The sequence below is a fragment of the Sus scrofa genome, chromosome X, assembly GCF_000003025.6.
Source record: "Sus scrofa isolate TJ Tabasco breed Duroc chromosome X, Sscrofa11.1, whole genome shotgun sequence".
Taxonomy (NCBI): domain Eukaryota; kingdom Metazoa; phylum Chordata; class Mammalia; order Artiodactyla; family Suidae; genus Sus; species Sus scrofa.
Window position 1 is genome coordinate 56658281 of NC_010461.5, and position 20385 is coordinate 56678665.

The 20385-nt window shown below is 38.4% G+C and overlaps 1 protein-coding gene across 1 annotated transcript in view; it reads right to left on the reverse strand.

Moving 5' to 3' along the window:
- TEX11 (testis expressed 11) overlaps nt 1–20385 on the reverse strand; it is a 381172-nt gene that overhangs the window by 114348 nt on the left and 246439 nt on the right. Inside the window, exons 17-19 of the mRNA XM_003484125.4 lie at nt 18300–18424; nt 6135–6220; nt 2412–2468 (exon numbers count right to left, since the gene is read on the reverse strand). Of these exons, the coding sequence (XP_003484173.3) occupies nt 2412–2468; nt 6135–6220; nt 18300–18424 (268 nt within the window). The remainder of the gene's footprint in view (nt 1–2411; nt 2469–6134; nt 6221–18299; nt 18425–20385) is intronic.

Here is a 20385-nt window from a genome sequence, read left to right on the forward strand (position 1 = left end):
CTATTTGTTAAATCAGGTCCTGACCTCTACCTGAAAACACTGCCAATAGATGTTCTTTATTATTATATTTACTTGAAAATAATAAAAGTATATTTAAAAATATTCTGTAATTTAAATTTATCATTAATTTAAACAAGATCTCTTTCCTTTTCTCCATGTTTTAATGAGTGGGATTTGACTATCTATCACAATTACATGGAATATCAAGTAACGTGTAAGTCCAGTGTTAAAGATCTTCTTGTAAAGAATTGATATTCATTTAAATAAATTGAGTAGCTATTATGTGTCAGATACTATCCCAGGTTCCAAAGATACAAAGATAAGTACAAAGGTCCTACCCTTCAAGGAGCTCTTACAATCCAGTAGCTATCTACGTACAGTCTCTGAGTTTCCTTTTTTGTTTTTTAATTTTATTGTTGAAAACTTCAAAGATGTCTAAACGTTAACAGATGAGAGAATCCCCATGTATCTACAGCCCAGCTTCAAAAATTATTAATTCATCATCAATTTTATATCAATGATACCTCCACCTACTCCCTCCTCTCCTATATTATTTTGAAGCAAATTTCAGACATCACATCATTTCATCCATAAATATTTTAAGATGGATCTAAAAATAGGAAAGGATTCTTTAAAAAAACATAACTATGCAACCATTAAATGCCTAAAAGTTAATTTCTTTTTTTTTTTTTTTTGGCTTTTTGCTATTTCTTGGGCCACTCCCGCGGCATATGGAGGTTCCCAGGCTAGGGGTCGAATCAGAGCTGTAGCCACCGGCCTACGCCAGAGCCACAGCAACGCGGGATCCAAGCCGCGTCTGCAACCTACACCACAGCTCACGGCAACGCCGGATCGTTAACCCACTGAGCAAGGGCAGGGATCGAACCCGCAACCTCATGGTTCCTAGTCGGATTCGTTAACCACTGCGCCACGACGGGAACTCCTAAAAGTTAATTTCTTTTTTTTTTTTTTTTTGTCTTTTGTCTTTTTTGTTGTTGTTGTTGTTATTGTTGCTATTTCTTGGGCCGCTCCTGCGGCATATGGAGGTTCCCAGGCTAGGGGTTGAATCGGAGCTGTAGCCACCGGCCTACGCCAGAGCCACAGCAACGCGGGATCCGAGCTGCGTCTGCAACCTACACCACAGCTCACGGCAATGCAGGATCCTTAACCCACTGAACAAGGGCAGGGACCGAACCCGCAACCTCATGGTTCCTAGTCGGATTCGTTAACCACTGCGCCACGACGGGAACTCCTAAAAGTTAATTTCTTAATATGATCAAACATTTGGTAATTATTCAAATTTCTAATCATCTTAATTTTTTTTTTTGTCTTTTTGTCATTTTTTGGGCTGCTCCCGCGGAATATGGAGGTTCCCAGGCTAGGGGTCTAATCGGAGCTGCAGCTGCCAACCTACGCCAGAGCCACAGCAACACGGGATCCGAGCCATGTCTGCAACCTGCACCACAGCTCATGGCAACGCCAGATCCTTAACCCACTGAGCAAGGGCAGGGATCGAACTCGCAACCTCATGGTTCCCAGTCGGATTTGTTAACCACTGCACCACGACGGGAACTCCAATATTTTTTTTTAGATAGTTTTTTGAGTACCCTTTGAATGGATTTATAGAGCATGTAAAGAAGTGGCAAAATTTATCGTAAATGTTTGGGTAAAATTTGTAGTATGAAAAAAGTTGTGTCATCAATCTAATATTATCTCAGTCATAGATAGTTCCCAAAGAATTTAACTGAAAAAGTATATTGCCTCCAGGAACAAATATACAAAGTGAAAAAGAAGTAGTGATACACTATTACAGAGTTTTTGTCCAAGCAGAGAAAATAGAGATGGGTGATATTTCTCTGGAAGTTATCTGTAATAGAATTGAATTCTCTTTTTAATTATTAGGAAGAAGTGAATTTTATGAATGAAAAATGGGTGGGTGGTCCAATTTTTCCACAAATTAAGTTCTTTATATCTTATGCCACAGAAACTGTGAGCAGAAAGATATTTGAATACTACTAGCTGAGCTGATATAGAATCAGAAGCCAACCAGGTTATATATGTTTCTGTGGGAAAGTAAGAGATATGCCCATATTGAAGCCTCCTGTTAAGAAATGGGAAAACAGATGCAATATCATAATGAAATAAGTGCTAATATTATTGAGGGCATGGTGAGTACCTAGCACTCTTCTAAGTATTTTAAAGATATTTATTCATCAAGTCATCACAGCAACCTCATAAGGCAGGTATTATTATACCCATTTTACAGATGGGGAAACAGAAGCCCAGGTTACACATCTAATAAGCAGCAGAGCCAAAATATGATTCTCAGAAGACCTTACCTCTCAGTATAAGGTTTCTAGTGATATTTTTTCTAATGATAAATACATCATTTCTATTGAATTATAACTTACTTGTTTTCAGAGTCTGTCATTTGAGAAACTCCTGGAAGAATAAGACGACACAAACACCTGCATGATAAAGTAAAATAAAAAATGATGCTTAAGAAGAAACATAAGAAAGAATATATACCGAATTATTAATCTTGATTACTCCAGGAGGCAGACGTGAGAAAAGAGAGAGTAAAAATGAAATTAATTATTTTATTTATAGATCTTAATGGTTGTTATGAGAATATATACCAATTTTACAATTTTAGAAGAGTAATTTAATAAAATAATTTTAAAACAAAAGTGTTGCTTAGATAAAATTTTAAACAGTTCCACAGTTTCTATCATTGCCCCAAATCACCTGTTTGAACATCATGTATAGTGTACAAGTCTTTACATTTTTCTTTCTATAAAGGAAACTAGAACTGGCCTTTGGGTTCTATGTAAACTAGGATGGCTATTTTTTTAAGGGATCTGGCAGCATAATGACAAACTGACAAAATAAGGTAGTTTGTAAAATTTAAAATCCTAAAAATCTTTGTTTTTTTTGGCCATGTCCATGGCATGTGGAAGTTCCCAGGCCAGGGACTGAACCTGTGCCACAGCAGTAACTGGAGCCATAACAGTGGCAACATGGATCCTTAACCCGCTGAGCCATGAGGGAGCTCCTCAAATCCAAAATTAAAAAAGATACCATCAATCATCCTGAATTATTTTAAATATTTATCTGACTGAAGGCATGCAAGTATCTTAAGACTCCTTATGATATTTTTTTATATCTGTGACTCTATTTCCCTTCAGAAGTATGGTCTCTAGTTGATCAATGGGAGAATCCACTATAGAACCTTTCTGGTTTCCAATTATTTCCACTGGCATAATATCAGTCACATCATTAGGAATTATCATGTCCTAACATCACCCTCCTATGCCTTATTTTGTATGTAAAGGTTCCCTTGTGATAAACCATTTTCCTTCATAGAGAGAAAGGGAAAGATCAGGGTCAATTGATACCTTTTTTAACTCTGAGCATCCCTACCAAATTTCCAATAACAATTTTCACAGAAATAGGAAAAAAATCCTAAAATTCACATGGAACCATAAAAAACCCTGAACAGCCAAAGCAATCTTGAAAGAGAACAAAGCTAGAGCCATCATATTTCTTGATTTCAAAATATTCCACAAACTGTAGTAATCGAAATAGCATGGTATTGGCATAAAAATAGTCACATAGACCAATGGAATAGAATAGAGAGTCTGGAAACAAACCTATGTACATATCATCAACCAATATTTGATAAAGGAGCCAAGAATACTCAATGGGGACAGTCTTTTCAATAAGTGGCACTGGGAAAACTGGATATCCACATACAAAAGAATGAAATAGGGCTCCTATCTTACACTACTCAGAAAAACTAACTCAAAACAGATTAAAGACTTAAATCTAAGACTTAAAAACTGTAAAACTCCTAGAAGAAAACATAGGGAAAAACCTCCTTAACAATTTTTTTGGGGATTATGACACCCAAAACATAAGCAACAAAAGCAAATATAAACAAGTGCAGCTATGTCAAAGTAAAAAGCTTCTGCACAACAACGGAAACCATTTTAAAAAATGAAAAGGCAACCTATGGAATGGGAGAAAATGTCTGCAAACAATATATCTTATAAGGGATTAATATCCCAAATATACAAGGAACTCTTATAATTCCACAGCATAAAACAAATAATCTGATTTTTTAAAAAAACCCCTCTATTCAGAGGCCATGAACAGATATATTTCCAAAGAAGACATCCAAATGGCCAACAGGAGCATGAGAAGATGCTCACCATCACTAATCATCAGGGAAATGCAAATCAAAACCACAATGAGATATCACCTCACACCTGTTAGAATTGCTATTATCAAAAAGACAAGAGATAGGAGTTCCCGTCGTGGCACAGTGGTTAACGAATCCGACTAGGAACCATGAGGTGGCAGGTTCGATCCCTGCCCTTGCTCAGTGGGTTAACGATCCGGCGTTGCCCTGAGCTGTGGTGTAGGTTGCAGATGCAGCACGGATCCCGCGTTGCTGTGGCTCTGGCGTTAGGCCGGTGGCTACAGCTCCGATTCAACCCCTAGCCTGGGAACCTCCATACGCCATGGGAGCGGCCCAAGAAATAGCAACAACAACAACAACAACAAAAGACAAAAAAAGACAAAAAAAAAAAAAAAGACAAGAGATAAGTGTTGTAGAGAAAAGAGAGCCCTAGTGCATTGTTAATGGAAACGCAAATTGGTATAGCCACTGTGGAAAACTGCATGGGAGTTCCCGTCGTGGTGCAGTGGTTAATGAATTGGACTAGGAACCATGAGGTTGCGGGTTCGGTCCCTGCCCTTGTTCAGTGGGTTAAGGAGCCGGCGTTGCTGTGAGCTGTGGTGTAGGTTGCAGATGCGGCTCGGATCTTGCATTGCTGTGGCTGTGGTGTAGGCCGATGGCTACAGCTTTGATTCGACCCCTAACCTGGGAACCTCCATATGCCACGGGAGTGGCCCAAGAAATGGCAAAATGACAAAAAAAAAAAAAAAGAAAAAAAGAAAATTTTGGAGTTCCCGTCGTGGCGCAGTGGTTAACGAATCCGACTAGGAACCATGAGGTTGCGGGTTCGGTCCCTGCCCTTGCTCAGTGGGTTAACGATCCGGCATTGCCGTGAGCTGTGGTGTAGGTTGCAGACGCGGCTCGGATCCCGCGTTGCTGTGGCTCTGGCGTAGGCCAGTGTCTACAGCTCCAATTCAACCCCTAGCCTGGGAATCTCCATATGCCGCGGGAGCGGCCCAAGAAATAGCAACAACAACAACAAAAAGACAAAAAAAAAAAAAAAAAAAAAAAAAAAGAAAACTGCATGGAGGCGCCTCAAAAATTAAAAATAGAACTACCATACAATCCAATAATCCCACTTTTGAGTATACATCCAAAGGAAAGGAAATTCTTATCCTAAAGAGATATCTGTACCCCATATTCATTGTAGCTTTATTCATAATAGCCAAGACATGAAAACGACCTAAGTGTCCATCAATGGAGGAGTAGATAAAGAAAATGTGGCACACACATACACAGACACATGCACACACATGGGATTATTATTCAAGCATATAAAAGAAGAAAATCCTGCCTTTTGTGACAACATGGATGGACCCTGAAGGCATTGTGCTAAGTGAAGTAAGTCAGACAGAAAGAGAGAAATATTCTATTATCTCACTTACATGTAGAATCTCTAAAAAGAGAAAGAAAAGCAAAGAAAAGCCAAACACATAGAAACAGAGTAGAATAGTGGTTGCCAGGGCATGTGGGCAGAGAAAATGGAGAGATGTTGATATAAACTTTCAGTTAAGCTGAATACATTCCAGGGATCTAATGTACAACATGGCGACTGTACTTTAGTAATACTGAATTATATACCTGAAAGTTGCTGAGAGAGTAAATATTAAATGTCTCACCACACAGTGTATAATTTGTGAGGTGATGGATGTGTTACCTAATTTTATTGTGCTTACCATTTTATAATATAAATGTATATCAAATCACTAGGTTATATACTTTAAACTTACACAATATCATTTGTCAGTTATATCTCAATACAGGTGGAAAAATGGTATTATAGGCATTGACTCAGCCTGATCACATCAGCACTATTTTGGCAGAATTTATAGACCAAGAGTAAGGTGTACAGAAGGAAACCTTCTCACATCCCAGGATGTGGATTACTTACTTTAAAGCTGTAAGGACTTGTTGTGGGTCTTCTGAATACTGAGCTAAACATTCCAAAGCTTTTCCTGCCACAATTTGTAGTTCATTCTAAAAAGGACAAATATAATATGTTAAATTACATCTCAAAAGTGATACTTAAAATATGTTGTCTATATTCCCGTCCATTAAGGGCAAGAAAAAAAAATTTGAACTTGTTTGTTTTGTATTCTTAAAAGAGCTACTACAAGATGGTAGAATGAAGATACAACTCATTGGAGTTCCTGTTGTGGCTCAGTGGTTAAGAATCTGACTAGGAACCATGAGGTTGAGAGTTCGATCCCAGGCCTCGTTTAGTGGGTTAAGGATCCGGCATTGCCGTGAGCTGTGGTGTGGGTCGCAGATGTGGCTCAGATCTGGCATTGCTGTGGCTCTGGCATAGGTGGGCAGCTACGGCTCCGATTGGACCCCTAGCCTGGGAACCTCCATATGCCACAGGTGCAGCCCTAGAAAATATCCCCCCCCCAAAAAAGATACAACTCATTAACAAAAACAGAACAGGTTCATACTGGCCCCAGAAACCCACTCCTTCCTATCCACAAACATCTATAGCCTTGCCAACACTGCCTTGAATCCACTAGGACTAATCTTACTGTGCCCTTTATTCCTATTTGTCAGCAGTAATGAAAAGAACCCCAGACTCTCAGGTTATTTCCAGCACCCTAATCCACATAAGGCTCTGTAAATCCCTTTTCTCTTATTTTTGCATTTCTGCCCAGCCCCTCCTACCCTTCCACTATGCTTTCTGAAAATCAGTCCTTCATCAGAAAAATCTCCTCTACGAGTAACCTCTTCTTGGAAAGTTTTCTCCACATTCTTTCTCTAATAGAAATCTAGGTTTCTCCAAGGATACTGCTTCCAATGAAGCCCTCTCAAGTAGTAGCTGTTTTTCTCTCATTTTCCTTCTACTTCCAGACCTGGAGATGGAATAGGTATAATTTTTCTCTTCATTAATGTTTTAAGACTATTCTCCCGGAGTTTCTGTCATGGTGAAGTGGAGGCGAATCTGACTAGGAACCATGAGGTTGCAGGTTCAATCCCCGGCCTCGCTCAGTGGATTAAGGATCTGCTGTTGCCGTGAGCTGTGATTGTAGGTCGCAGACTCAGCTTGGATCTGGCGTTGTTGTGGCTGTGGCGTAGTCTGGCGGCTACAGCTCCAATTAGACCCCTAGCCTGGGAACCTCCATATGCCACGGGTACAGCCCTAAAAAGACAGAAAAGACAAAAATAAAATAAAACAAAATAAAATAATTTTCCCTTCTTCTTCCCTAAAACCTCCAGCTTTGAACTTCCTGTCATCAGACTATATTACCCACCATCCCTCATTTTAAATGTAATCCACCAGCTCTCAGGACACTTCTCATTTCTTGATGATTTATCTACTGCTCAGGTATTTTTTCCAAAAAATACTTCTGTCAATTTTTGGCATTTTCAGTATACAGATAGATGATCCTCCTAATATTCTAATCTCTTATTTCCTTGAATTCCACTCTGCCAATTAGTTACCTTAGCCATTCAATAGCACAGTCATTCATTGGACACTGTCATTACTAAAAGCCAGGTGATGCAAGTGAGGCTCTTAGGGTACAAGATTTAAGGAGGCATTCATTCTAAGGGTTATGGCTGGACCAATTCTAGGTGTCTCACTCCCTCATGCTACTCTTGTACCCTGCTCTGTTTCATGTATTCTACCATCTCTACATTTCTAATTCACTCCCTCTATCACTCCAGCAATCTTTAAACTGCATTAAGATCCATTAATACTACTAATCTTTCACTGCTCCTCATCCCCTTGAAGTCTTCCTCTATACTTAGTATAAATTCTATGGGGATTAATTATAACAACTCCCTTGTTCTTTAATTTTTCTGTCATTTTTTACACTGTATTCATCTGGCAAAACCATAAGCCATAAGGTTAAATTCAACTTTCTAGTGACTTTTGTGCCCGCATCCATGCAGCTGAAAGTGGCTGGATAAAAACCTGTACCACTATTTGCTTAATTTTAAAACTTCAAAAGGACTTTACTGCTACAAGTCAAGCATACCACATTATCGTTGCATTCACTTTCTTGATTTTCTGGGCGATTAGCTGATATCTTACCGTTGTTACTCAACCCCCAACACCTCCTCTCCTATTCTCGCTCTCAGGTGATGACTGAAAGAACTGAAATAGTCAGGAAGAGAACTTTCACAGATTCCCACTACCATGTCCTCTCACACACCAGGAACCACATAATATACTCTGCCTTCTCAACTGCTATCATAAACGAACTATCCATGTTCCTTCCTAATGCCAAACCCTAAACTTATACATTTGAATCCATCACCTCTTGTCTGCTTAATGACATTACTCTAACAATTCTCACTTTTCTATTTCACATTGTCAACTTTTGTTCTCTTACTGGGTCATTCCTTTTTTTTTTTTTTTTTTTTTTTTTGTCTTTTTGTCTCTTTTTAGGGCCGCACCTGTGGCATATGGAGGTTCCCAGGCTAGGGGTCTAATCAGAGCAGTTGCTGCTGGTCTACGCCACAGCCACAGCCACGTGGGATCCGAGCCGTGTCTGCGACCTACACCACAGGTCACGGCAACACCAGATCCTTAATCCACTGAGCGAGGCCAGGGATTGAACCCACAACCTCATGGTTCCTAGTCGGATTCGCCTCCACTGTGCCACGAAGGGAACTCCTCTTACTGGGTCATTCTCATCAGCATATAAACATTCTCATTCATCCCAGCTCAAGCTTGATCCTACTCCTTTCACTAACTACTACCCAATTTCTGTTCTTTCCTTTGTAGTGAACTCTTCTAAAGAACTTTCTATACTTACTGCATCCAGTTCCCTTCAGTTATTTCTTGGCCTACTCTAACCATACTTTTGTCTTACCTCTACCAAAACTGCTCTTGTCAAGCTCACCAGTGACCTCCATATTATAAATTCCAATGGCCAATTCGCAGTTCTCATTGTATCTGACCTATCAGCAACATTCAATATAGCTGATCACTCTTTCCTCCTTGAAACACATTTGGCTTCCAAGACACCATATCATCCTTGTTTTCTCCTACCTCATGGGTTGTTCCCTTTCATTCTCCTTTACTGGTTCCTCTTCTTTCCTCAACTATTGATGTTTAAAGACTCCAGGCTCAATCTCTGGTCCTCTTCTATACTCCATATATACTCACTCCCTTGGTGATGGCATCCCAGTCTCATAACTTTATGTACTATCCATACATTAATGACTGTCATTAAACTTTTCTCTTCAGCCCAGACCTCTTCCCCAACTTCAGAGTCATATATCCAACTGACTACTCAGATATCTGTTTGGATGGTCTAATAGACATCTCAAATGCCTCATGTCCAAATTGAACTTCTGATTTTCCCCCAAACCTGCTCTTTCTGCAGCCTTTCCTAGTTTAGTTGATGACAACTCCATCTGATGACTCCATCTCTTACTTTTATACCCTTCATCCAAACTGTGAGCAAATTCTGTTATCATTTACCTCCACTGTTATCTCCTTTATCTGAGTCACCTTCTTTTCCCCTGTATTATTACTTTGAAAACTTCCTGGCAGGTCTCCCTGCTTCCACTTTGTCTCTCTTATAGTCTATTCTCAATACAACAGCCATAGCATTTCTGTTAAAATGAAAGTCAAATCATTGTCCCTGGTCTGTTAAAAACCCTCCAATGGTTTCCCATTTCATTCAGAGTGAAAGTCAAAGTCCTTTCTCTGGTCTATAAGGATCTACATAATCCAGAGTCTCCATCACCTCTCTGACTTCATCTCTCACTAATTCCACCCTTTATTTACCCTACTCTAGCCATATTGGTTTCCTTGCTGCTCCTAGGTACCCACCTTTGGGCTTTGTATTGGCTCTTACCTCTACCTGGAATAGTTTTCCTCTTCACTCGCCCAATATATCTACAGAGCTAATTCCCTCACCAATTTCAAGTCTTTGACCAAATGTCATTTCCTCAATGAGACTCACCCTCACCACCCTATTTTAAAAAAATAACTCACACTAGTTCCAGCCCACTCCCACTCCTGATCCTTTTCACCCTGCACTATTTTTTCTATATTACATATCAATTTCTAACATATTATGTAATTTCTTCTTTATTATGTTTATTGTTTATTGTCTTTTATCCTCCTGCTTGAATGTTAGCTCCTAGAAGGCATATCACTGTTTTGTTTACTTATTTATCCCAAGAGCCTAGAACAGGGTCTAGCACATAGTAGATGTTTGATAAATAATTGATAAATGAATGACAGTATCACTATCACTTGAAATGTCTTTTGTAAAGCAATTATAGTAAGTAAACCTGGATTCTACCCTTGTCCTTTTGCAGAGATATATTCAGATTCCTGGGTTTGGTGAATCCATCCTTTCTTCTACCTTCTAATTCAAATTACTTGAAAAATTCCCCCCTGCTATCTTTCTCTTCTATTAAAATTATTTTCCTCTTTAGAAATACAGTTCCATAATTCTTCCACTTTCCATATCAAATGTAAATTTATAAAAATTCCTTTAAAAATACATTTGCCTTTGGGTTCCCAACTACAGATTTTTCTCTCATTTCCTCCTCCTCACCATCCTACACAAACACATCCTATATCTGCATCTGCCAAATATTTTTCTGCCTTCAAGAGTTCTATTACCCTGCTCATTAACATCAAAACATTTCATTCAAACTGTATTCGGCAACTCCTTGGGAGGAGCTATTTGGGCTAGGTACTGGAAATATGGTCCTCCAGGAGCTTATAAGTTAAGTTGGATAGACAAGTCATGTATTAGCAGTATAAGGCAGTATATATGATACAGACCAAATAACTAGCATACATGTTTAAAATTACTGCATTTCAGAGTAGGAAGAGATCACTGAGGACTGGAATTAATTTGGGAAGTCCCTACAGTGGAAGGAAATCTCAAGCTGAACTTTAAAAAGGTAGCATTTAAATAAGAACATTTCTTAAAAGAAGAGATAGTTATAAGCAAGACACAGAAAAGGGAAATGTGATTGGTCTGTTTGAGAGACACTATTTGCTTGGAGTGACAGAGGGCTTTTGCCTCCCCCATTCTAGATCCTGTGCCTAATGTAATGGTGGTTTATATCACGATCATGATGATACAGAGGAATAATATGAGATAAAGTAGAAGAGATAGCTGTAGCCAGATTGTATATCGTTAATAAGAACAGAAACACTATACTTGTAGCTCAAGCTTCACAGATTACAAATGACATTTTCAGCCACATTCTTAGTTAATTTTCATAATAATCTTGGAGGTAGGTATTATATTTATTTTACAAATGATAAAATTAAATTCAAAGGAGTTAAGCACTTGAGAGGCAGAGCCAGCACTCAAACCCAGTCCAAGGGCTCCACAGTTGCTATAATGTTTTACCTAATCTTATGTTATTACTAAGACCAGAATTCTGCAAATAAGAAAGGAGGTACAAGTATATATTACTTCTAAACTAAAGCTGTTTTCTGGTTACAAACTAAAAACATCCATTAAGTTTTTTTCTTTTTTTGTCTTTTTCTTTCCATATTTACTATTTTTTTACTTTATTTTTTTATTGCTCAAATGAATTTATCACATCTATAGTTGTATAATGATCATAACAATCCATTTTCACAGGATTTCCATCCCACAGCCCAAGCACATCCCCCCCCCCCAAACTCTCCTCCAGACACCATAAGTTTTTCAAGGTCTGGAGTCAACATCTGTTCTGCAAAGAAGTTCAGTCTGTCCTTTTTTCAGATTCCACACATCGGTGAAAGCATTTGATGTTGGTGTCTCATTGTATGGCTGACTTCACTTAGCATGATAATTTCTAGGTCCATCCATGTTGCTAAGAATGCCAGTATTTCGTTCTTTTTACTGGCTGAGTCATATTCCATTGTATATATGTACCACCTCTTCTTGATCCACTCCTCTGTTGATGGACATTTAGGTTGTTTCTGTGTCTTGGCTATTGCAAAGAGTGCTGCAATGAACATTGGAGTACATGTGTCTTTTCGAGTCATGGTTTTCTCTGGATAGATGCCCAGGAGTGGGATGGCTGGATCAAATGATAGTTCTATTTTTGTTTTCTGAGGCATCTCCATACTGCTTTCCACAGTGGTTGCACCAATTTACAATCCCACCAACAGTGTGATAGGGTTCCTTTTTCTCCACACCCTCTCCAGCACTTATTGTTTGTAGACTTTTGGATGATGGCCATTCTGGCTGGTGTAAGGTGGTACCTCATCGTGGTTTTGATTGGCATTTCTCTAATAATGAGTGATGTTGAACATCTTTTGATGTGTTTTTTGGCCATCTGTACGTCTTTGGAGAACTGTCTGTTTAGACATTCTGCCCATTTATTGATGGGGTTGTTTGTTTTTTTGGTATGGAGCTGTAGAAGGTGTTTATAAATTTTGGAGATTAATCCCTTGTCAGTTGAATCACTTGCAAAGATGTTCTCCCATTCTGTGGGTTGTCTTTTTGTGTTGTTTAGGGTTTCCTTTGCTGTGCAGAAACTATGTAGTTTGAGTAGGTCCCATTTGTTTATTTCTATTTTTATTGTCAATAATCTAATAAGAGGTGGATCTGAGAAGATATTGCTGTGGTTTATGTCAGAGAGTGTTTGGCCTATGTTTTCCTCTAAGAGTTTTATAGTGTCTGGTCTTATATCTAGGTCTTTAATCCATTTGGAGTTTATTTTTGTGTATGGTGTTAGGGAGTGTTCTAATTTCCTTCTTTTCCATGTGGCTGTCCAGTTTTCCCAGCACCACTTATTGAACAAGCTGTCTTTTCTCCACTGCATATTCTTGCCTCCTTTGTCATAGATGAGTTGGCTGTAGGTGCATGGGTTGAACTCTGGGCTTTCTATCCTATTCCACTGATCTATATTTCTGTCTTTGTGCCAGTACCATATGATTTTGATGATTGTTGCTTCATAGTATAGTCTGAAGTCCGGGAGCCTGATTCCTCCAGCTCCATTTTTCTTTTTCAGCAGGATGTCTTTGGCTATTCTGGGTCTGTTGTGCTTCCAGACAAACTTTAAAATATTTTGTTTGAGTTCTGTAAAAAATGTCCTTGGTATTTTGATAAGGATTGCATTGAATTTGTATATTGCCTTAGGTAGTATAGTCATTTTGATAGTATTACTCTTCTAGTCCACGAGCATGGTATGTCTTTCCATCTGTTTGTGTCACCTTTGATTTCTTTCACCAGTGGCTTATAGTTTTCAGAGTACAGGTCTTTTGTCTCTTTAGGTAGGTTTGCTCCTAGGTATTTTATTCTTTTGGATGCGATGGTAAATGGGATTGCTTCCCTAATTTCTTTTTCTGATCTTTGATTGTTAGCATATAGAAATGCCATTGATATCTGTGTATTAATTTTGTATCCTGCTACATTGCCAAACTCGTGGATGAGTTCTAACAGTTTTCTGGTAGAGTCTTTAGGATTCTCTAGGTATAGTATCATGTCATCTGCAAATAGTGATAGTTTTACTCCTTCATTTCCAATTTGGATTCCTTTTATCTCTTTTACTTCTCTGCTGTGGCGAGGACTTCCAGAACTATGTTGAAGAGTAGTGGTGAGAGCAGACATCCTTGTCTTGTTCCTGATCTCAGCGGGAATCCTTTCAGCTTTTCACCATTGAGAATGATGTTTGCTGTGGGTTTGTCGCATATGGCCTTTATGATGTTGAGGTAGGTTCCCTCTATGCCCACTTTCTGAAGGGTTTTGATCAGAAATGGGTGTTGGATTTTGTCAAAAGCTTTTTCTGCATCTATTGAGAGGATCATATGGATTTTATTCTTCAGTTTGTTAATGTGGTGTATCACACTGATGGATTTGTGGATATTGAAGAACTCTTGCCTCCCTGGGATAAATCTCACTCGATCATGATGTACAATCCTTTTAATGTATTGTTGGATGCAGTTTGCTAGTATTCTGTTGAGGATTTTTGCATTGATGTTCATCAGTGAGACTGGCCTGTAGTTTTCTTTTTTTGTGGAATCTTTGTCTGGTTTTGGTGTGAGGGTGATGGTGGCCTCATGGAATGAGTTTGGGAGTATCCCTTCCTCTGCAATTTTTTTGAAATAGTTACAGAAGGAGAGGTGTTAGCTCTTCTCTAAATGTTTGATAGAATTCACCTGTGAAGCCATCTGGTCCTGGACTTTTGTTTGTTGGAAGTTTTTTAATCACAGTTTCAATTTCAGTTCTTGTGATGGGTCCATTCATCTTTTCTATTTCATCTTGGTTTAGTCTTGGAAGATTGTACTTTTCTAAGAATTTGTCCATTTCTTCTAGGTTTTCCATTTTATTGGCATATAGTTGCATATAGTAGTCTCTTAGGATCCTTTGTATTTCTGTGATGTCCGTTGTTACTTCTCCTTGTTCATTTCTAATTTTATTGATTTGAGTCCTCTTTTTTGCTTGATAAGTCTGGCTAGGGGTTTATCAATTTTGTTGATCTTTTCAAAGAACCAGCTTTTCGTTTCATTGATCTTTTCTGTGGTTTTCTTTGTTTCTATTTCATTGATTTCTGCTCTGGTCTTTATGATTTCTTTCCTTCTACTAACTTTAGGTCTTGTCTGTTCTTCTCTGTTGAGCTGCTTTAGATGTGAAGTTAGCGTGTTTCTTTGAGTTTTTTCTTGTTTCCTGAGGTGGGCTTGTATTGCTATAAACGTTCCTCTTAGAACAGCTTTTGCTGCATCCCATAGGTTTTGGAGTGTCATATCTTTGTTGTCATTTGTTGCTAGGTATTTTTTAATTTCCTCTTTGATTTCTTCAGTGATCCATTGGTTGTTTAGTAGCATGTTGTTTCATCTCAATGTGTTTGTGTTTTTTGTAGTTTTTTCCTTGTTGATTTACAGTCATATAGCATTATGGTGGGAAAAGATGCTTGATATGATTTCAATTTTCTTTTTTTTTTGCAATTTCTTGGGCCTCTCCCACGGCATATGTAGGTTCCCAGGCTAGGGATCTAATCGGAGCTGTAGCCGCCAGCCCATGCCAGGGCCACAGCATCGTGGGATCCGAGCCACATCTGCAACCTACAACACAGCTCACGGCAATGCTGGATCCTTAACCCACTGAGCAAGGCCAGGGATCAAACCCGCAACCTCATGGTTCCTAGTCAGATTCGTTAACCACTGAGCCACGACGGGAACTCCTGATTTCAATTTTCTTAAAGTTACCGAGTTTGGATTTGTAGCTTAGGATGTGATCAATCTTACAGAATGTTCCATGTGCACTTGAGAAGAATGTGTATTCTGTTGCTTTTGGATGAAATGTCCTATAAATATCTGTTAAGTCCATCTGGTTTAATGCATCATTCAGGGCCTGTGTTTCCTTATTTTCTGTCTGGTTTATCTGTCCATTGCTGTAAGTGGGGTGTTAAAATCCCCCACTACGATTGTGTTATTGTAGATTTCTCCTTTTAAGGTTGTTAGCAGTTATATATTATATAACTGCCTTATATATTGTGGTGAACCTGTGTTGGGTGTGTAGATATTTAAAATTGTTATATCTTGTTCTTGGATTGATCCTTTGAACATTATGTAATGTCCTTCCTTGTCCTTTAAAATAGTCTTCATTTTAAAGTGTATTTTGTCTGTTATGAGTATTGCTACTCCAGCTTTCTTTTGATCCCCGTTTGCGTGAAATATTTTCTTCCATCCTCTCACTTTCAATTTGTATGTGTCCCTAGAAGTGAAATGGATATCTTGATGACAGCATATATATGGGTCTTGTTTTTGTATCCATTCAGCAAATCTATGTCTTTTGGTTGGGGTGTTTAGTCCATTAACATTTAAGGTAATTATGGATATGTATGTTCTTATTGCCATTTTATTAATTGCTTTGAATTTGCTTTTGCTGCTCTTTTTTCTTTCCTTCTTCTCTTATTCTTTTCTGCCTAGAGAAGTTCCTTTAGTACTTGTTGTAAGGCTGGTTTAGTGTTGCTGAATTCTCTCAGCTTTTGTTTATCTGTGAAGGTTTTGATTTCTCCTTCAAATCTGAACGAGAGCCTTGCTGGGTAGAGTAATCTTGGTTGGAGCTTTTTTCCTTTCATCACGTTAAGTATATCATGCCACTCCCTTCTGGCCTGCAGAGTTTCTGCTGAAAAATCTTCCGATAACCTTATTGGGGTTCCCTTGTATGTTACTTGTTTCTTTTCCCTACCTGCTTTCAAGATTTTCTCTTTGTCTTTAATTTTGGTGAGTTTGATTAATATGTGTCTCGGGGTGTTCCTCCTTGGGTTTATTTTATATGGTACTCATTGTGCTTCCTGGATTTGAGAGAGTGGTTCCTTCCCCATGTTAGGGAAGTTTTCAGCTATATTCTCTTGGAATATTTTTTTTCTGTCCCCTTCTCTCCCTCTTCTCCTTCTGGCACCCCTATAATATGGATGTTGGTGCATTTAACGTTGTCCCAGAGTTCTCTGAGACTCTCTTCATTTGTTTTCAACCGTCTTTCTCTTTTCTGTTCTGCATCCGTAATTTCCACTAATCTGTCCTCCACCTCGCTTATTCGTTCTTCTGCCTCCTGTATTCTGCTGTTAGCTGCTTCTAGTGAATTTTTTATTTCAGTTATTGTATTTTGCATCTCTTCTTGTTTAAGTTTTATATCTTGTATCTCTTTGGTCAGTGTTTCCTGTAAGTTATCCATCTTTGCCTCCAGTTTATTTCCAATGTCTTGCAACATCTTTAGCATCAGCAATCTAAAATCTTTTTCCTGGATGCTGAAAATCTCCTCATCACTTAGCTTATGTTGTGGGATTTTTCCTTTCTCCCTCATCTGAGTTATAGTTCTCTGTCTTTTCAAAAAAGGTGGTGACCTTTTTACAGATAATAGAGTTGTAGCCTCTCTTACTTCTGGTGGCTGCCCCCCTTGTGGCTGAAGTCAGTATGGGGGCTTGCTGTAGGCTTCCTGATGGGAGGGGCTGGTGCCTGCCCCCTGGTAGGTGGAGCTGATTCTAATCCCTCTGGTGGGTGGGGCTCAGTCTCTGGATGGGATTAGAGGCAGCTGTGTGCCTGTGGGGTCTTTAGGTGGCCTGTTTCCTGAGGGGCGGGGCTGTGATCCCACCTGGATAGTTGTTTGCCCTGGGGCTTCTCAGCAGCTGACTGACGGGTGGGGCCAGATTTTCCCAAAATGGCCACCTCCAGAGAAAGGCACAGCTGCTGAATATTCCCGAGATCAATGTCCTTCCCTCACAACAAGCCACGTTCACCCCTGTTTTCCCAGGATGTCCTCCAAGAACTGCAGTCAGGTTTGACCCAGATTCCCATGGAGACTTTGCTTTTCCCTGGGACCCAGTGCACGTGAAAGTCTGTGTGCACCTTTTAAGAATGGGGTCTCCATTTCCCCCAGTCCTGTGGAGCTCCTGCGCACCAGCCCCACTGGCCTTCAATGCCAGATGCTCCAGGGGCTCTTTCTCCCAGTGCCAGATCCCCACAGGTGAGGGTTTGATGTGGGGCTCAGAACTCTCACTCCTGTAGGTGAGTCTTTGTGAACCAGTTAGTTTCCAGTCTGTGGGGCTTCCCACCCCAGAGGTATGGGGTTGTTTATGTCATGAAATTGCCCCTCCTACCTCTTGATCTGTCCTCCTCTTTTTCTTCTGGCGTAGGGTGTGTTTTTTTTTAAGGCTTCCAGTCCATTTGGGTGAAGAATGCTCAGTCTTTAGTTGTGAATTTTGTTGTTTTTAGGAGAGAAGTTGAGCTCCAGTCCTTCTATTCTGCCATCTTAATCCCCAATCTTCATTTTATTTTCCATTTAATTTAAAACTGCTTTTTTTTTTGCAAATTGATGAGAAAGTTTCTGAATAGATAACTTTTTTTGTATGATATAGTATTTTATATCTTGAGTTTCTTTTAAAAGTTAATGTTTTGCTATGTTTATTTTTTCTGTAGTTTTAAGCACAAATCTGTTACCTCACTTTGTTTTATTTACTATATACCATGAAGAAATGAAGAAAAAGAAAGCAATTCTGCAACCATAGTTTGGTGTGAAAATATGAGGCAAAACAGAGGGTAAAGAAAGGCCTTTCCTATGCCTAACTGATGATGATTCTATTATAATTTTCTCTGAAAATGGAAAAGAAATAAACATTTCATAGATGGGTATATAACAATTACCTCTAGAGCAAACTGGGCAGCTAAAGTAAGGACCATGACAGCAGAACCTCTATCTGTAAGTACATCATTCTCTTCTTGTTCTGTAGTTGTTAGTATATTCTCTAAAGCAGTAATTGCTTGCAAAGCTGAAAAACAAGGAAACAATTTAAAAAATGAGATACTCTTATCAAGGATAATAGCTAACTATAGTTAATTATACCACAATGACTTTGGAATTCATTTTAAGAATACCAATATCTTCAAAATATTAATTAGTTTTCATAAAGTCATCCAAGCTGCTAAACTGTCAAGGACAACTTGAATGTCAGAAAAATGCCTAACTGAGCAATTCACCTCTGTGAATTTATTCCATGGATATATTTGCAAAAGTGGATTCTTACAGAAAAGTGGAATATAATATAGAATAAATTAAAAGAAAAAAGAATGGCAATATTATATTCTATTATGTATCTTAATGGCAGACCATGATAGGAATTCCTGCCATGGTTCAGGGAAACAAATCTGACTAGTATCCATGAGGATGCAGGTTCGATCCCTGGCCTCACTCAGTGGGTTAAGGATCTGGCATTGCTGTGAGCTGTGGTGTAGGTCACAGATGTGGCTTGGATCCTGTGTTGCTGTGGCTGTGGCTATTCAACCCCTAGCCTGGGAATCTCCATATGCCATGGGTTTGAGCCCCCAAAATAAAGGTAGACCATGATAAGTTAAAATATATGCACTATAAACCTTAAGTAACAATTAAAATAACAAAACAAAAAGTTAATAGCTAATAAGGCAAAGAATAAGATAAATGTAATCATATTCAATTAAGTGGTATATATACACAATGGAATACTACTCCGTCATAATAAAGAACAAAATAATGCCATTTGCACCAACCTGGATGTAGCTAAAGACTCTCATACTAAGTGAAGTAAGTCAGAAAGAAAAAGACAAATACCATATGATATTACTTATATCTGGAATCTAATACATGGCACAAATGAACCTTTCTACAGAAAAGAAATGCATGGACTTGGAGAACAGACTTGTGGTTGCCAAGGGAGAGGGAGTAAAAGGGACTGGGAGCTTGGGGTTGATAGATGCAAACTATTGCATTTGGAGTGGATAAGCAATGAAATACTGCTGTATAGCACAGGGAACCATATCTAGTCACTTGTGATGGAGCATGATGGAGGCTAATGTGAGAAAAAGAATGTATATATATATATATGTATGTGTGTGTGTGACTGGGTCACTTTGCTGTACAGTAGAAAACTGACAGAAAACTGTAAACCAACTATAATGGAAAAAATAAAAATCATTAAAAAAAGAAAGCAGAAAAAAGGAGAAACTGCAACAAAAAATAGAATGGACAAATAGAAGACAAATAAGATGCTAAATTTAAACCTAGTCATATCAATAATCATGGTAAAACATAAATATGGCCTATATGACCCATTAAAAGGCAGAGATAAAGTGAATTAATGAAAACAATTTCCAATTGCATGCTACCTCCAAGAAACATACTTTAAATATAAAGCCACAATTGGTTAAAAGAAAATGGATAATATGTACTATCATAAAGGTAATCAAAAGAAAGCTGGAATGGCTATATTACTATCAAAAAAAGAGATTTCAGAGCAAGGAAATATTATCAGTGACAGATTATTTCATGATAAAGGAATTAATTTATTATGAGATCATAACAATCCTAATGTATTAAGTACTTAACTTAATAAAGGAATTAATTTATTATGAGATCATAACAATCCTAATGTATTAAGTACTTAACTTACGCATTAAGTAACAAAATTTCAAAATACAAGAAGGAAAAACTGATAGAACTTCAAGAAATGAATAAATCCATAATTACAGTCAAAGATCTCAATAACCTCTCTCAGTAACTAACAGAACAAAGAGACAGAAAATCAGCAAGGATATTTAACATTATTAATCAACCTGACCCAATTAACAATTATGGAACACTTGACCCTATGCCACCAAAATACACATTCTCTCTAGGTGCACATGGAACATTTACCAAGAAAGACAATATTCTGGGAATATAGCAAGTCTTAAGATATTTTAAAAGATTCTAGTCATA